This window comes from Melampsora larici-populina (genome assembly GCF_000204055.1).
Source record: "Melampsora larici-populina 98AG31 unplaced genomic scaffold MELLAscaffold_414, whole genome shotgun sequence".
Taxonomy (NCBI): Eukaryota; Fungi; Basidiomycota; class Pucciniomycetes; order Pucciniales; family Melampsoraceae; genus Melampsora; species Melampsora laricis-populina.
Genome location: NW_006769134.1, coordinates 1,026 through 2,049, shown reverse-complemented (window position 1 = coordinate 2,049; position 1,024 = coordinate 1,026). Strand labels below are relative to the sequence as shown.

The window sequence follows — 1,024 nt, the reverse complement described above, 5'->3', positions numbered from 1 at the left end:
ATGGGTAAAACTACGATCGTCTTCAGTACCATTCTCTTACTATCAATCTTTGGTGACCCGATCTCAGCCACTCATATTAAAAGATCTCTCAATGAAATCTCCAAAGTCGGTCAACAAAATCATTTAGAAATCAACTCGGGTAAATATTTGTTTAATGAGGATCAAGAAATGATGCCGTGTGCCAAGTGTTGGCACCGACCCTGTGCATGCATCATGTGAGTTAAAAGAGATCATGACTTTCTAGTCTACAGATGTATACCTGATGTCTGATAAAATAAATTTTGTTATGGAATGCAATATAGTCAAGATGCAATTGATACAGATGAATGATTATCTTATGATGTTTATCAGTTTTGAAGAACTTGGTTTGATGGAAACATTTGAAGGTAAAGAAAATATCATCTCGTTGTTGGAGGAATTGGTAACATTGTCATGAAGGTCTCCTTGTTGTTTGTTGAAAAACATTTCATCCATCATGATTGTACTGCCCACAGAATCTCACTTTCAAGAGATATATTCCTTACATTTCTTTCTTTGATTATCAAGAGTCTTTCAGTGTTACATTGGTCGAGTCAAATTGTGATGAAGAACACAAGTGCTGTATCTTATCCACTTGTAAACTTGTCCAATCAGATTTCAGTACATACTATCAAAACCAAATCACATCCCCTTTGTTCAAATTATCTACATATGGTCAGATGTACCAGGAATGAATCTTGATTTCTGTCTCAAAAATATTCTTCTGACCAATTTAACACAGTCTTGATGTCTGTGAACCTGTCTGGCACATATTTCTTTTCCCAACAAATGGTCCAGATATGTCTCATGTACCAAGCAGTAGCATGAAATATATGACTTGCTGTTTGCCACACACCAATATATTGTTCAACATTCACCATGAAGTTATAATTTTTTAGATCTACACTTTTTCCACAATCAGAACAACTTCAAAGTAACATAGATGTATTCAAAGGAACACCAAAACCATTCAATCACATAAAACAAAATACATGCCCATCTCAAT

At 34.8% G+C, this 1,024-nt stretch overlaps 1 protein-coding gene across 1 annotated transcript; it reads left to right on the top strand.

Moving 5' to 3' along the window:
• On the top strand, positions 1-330 carry MELLADRAFT_124464 (uncharacterized protein; the record flags this gene model as incomplete). The annotated part of the gene is made up of 2 exons (XM_007419716.1): positions 1-215; positions 303-330. 2 exons carry the CDS (start codon positions 1-3, stop codon positions 328-330), a joined length of 243 nt encoding a protein of 80 aa, XP_007419778.1.
• Between the last annotated feature and the right edge of the window lie 694 nt (positions 331-1,024).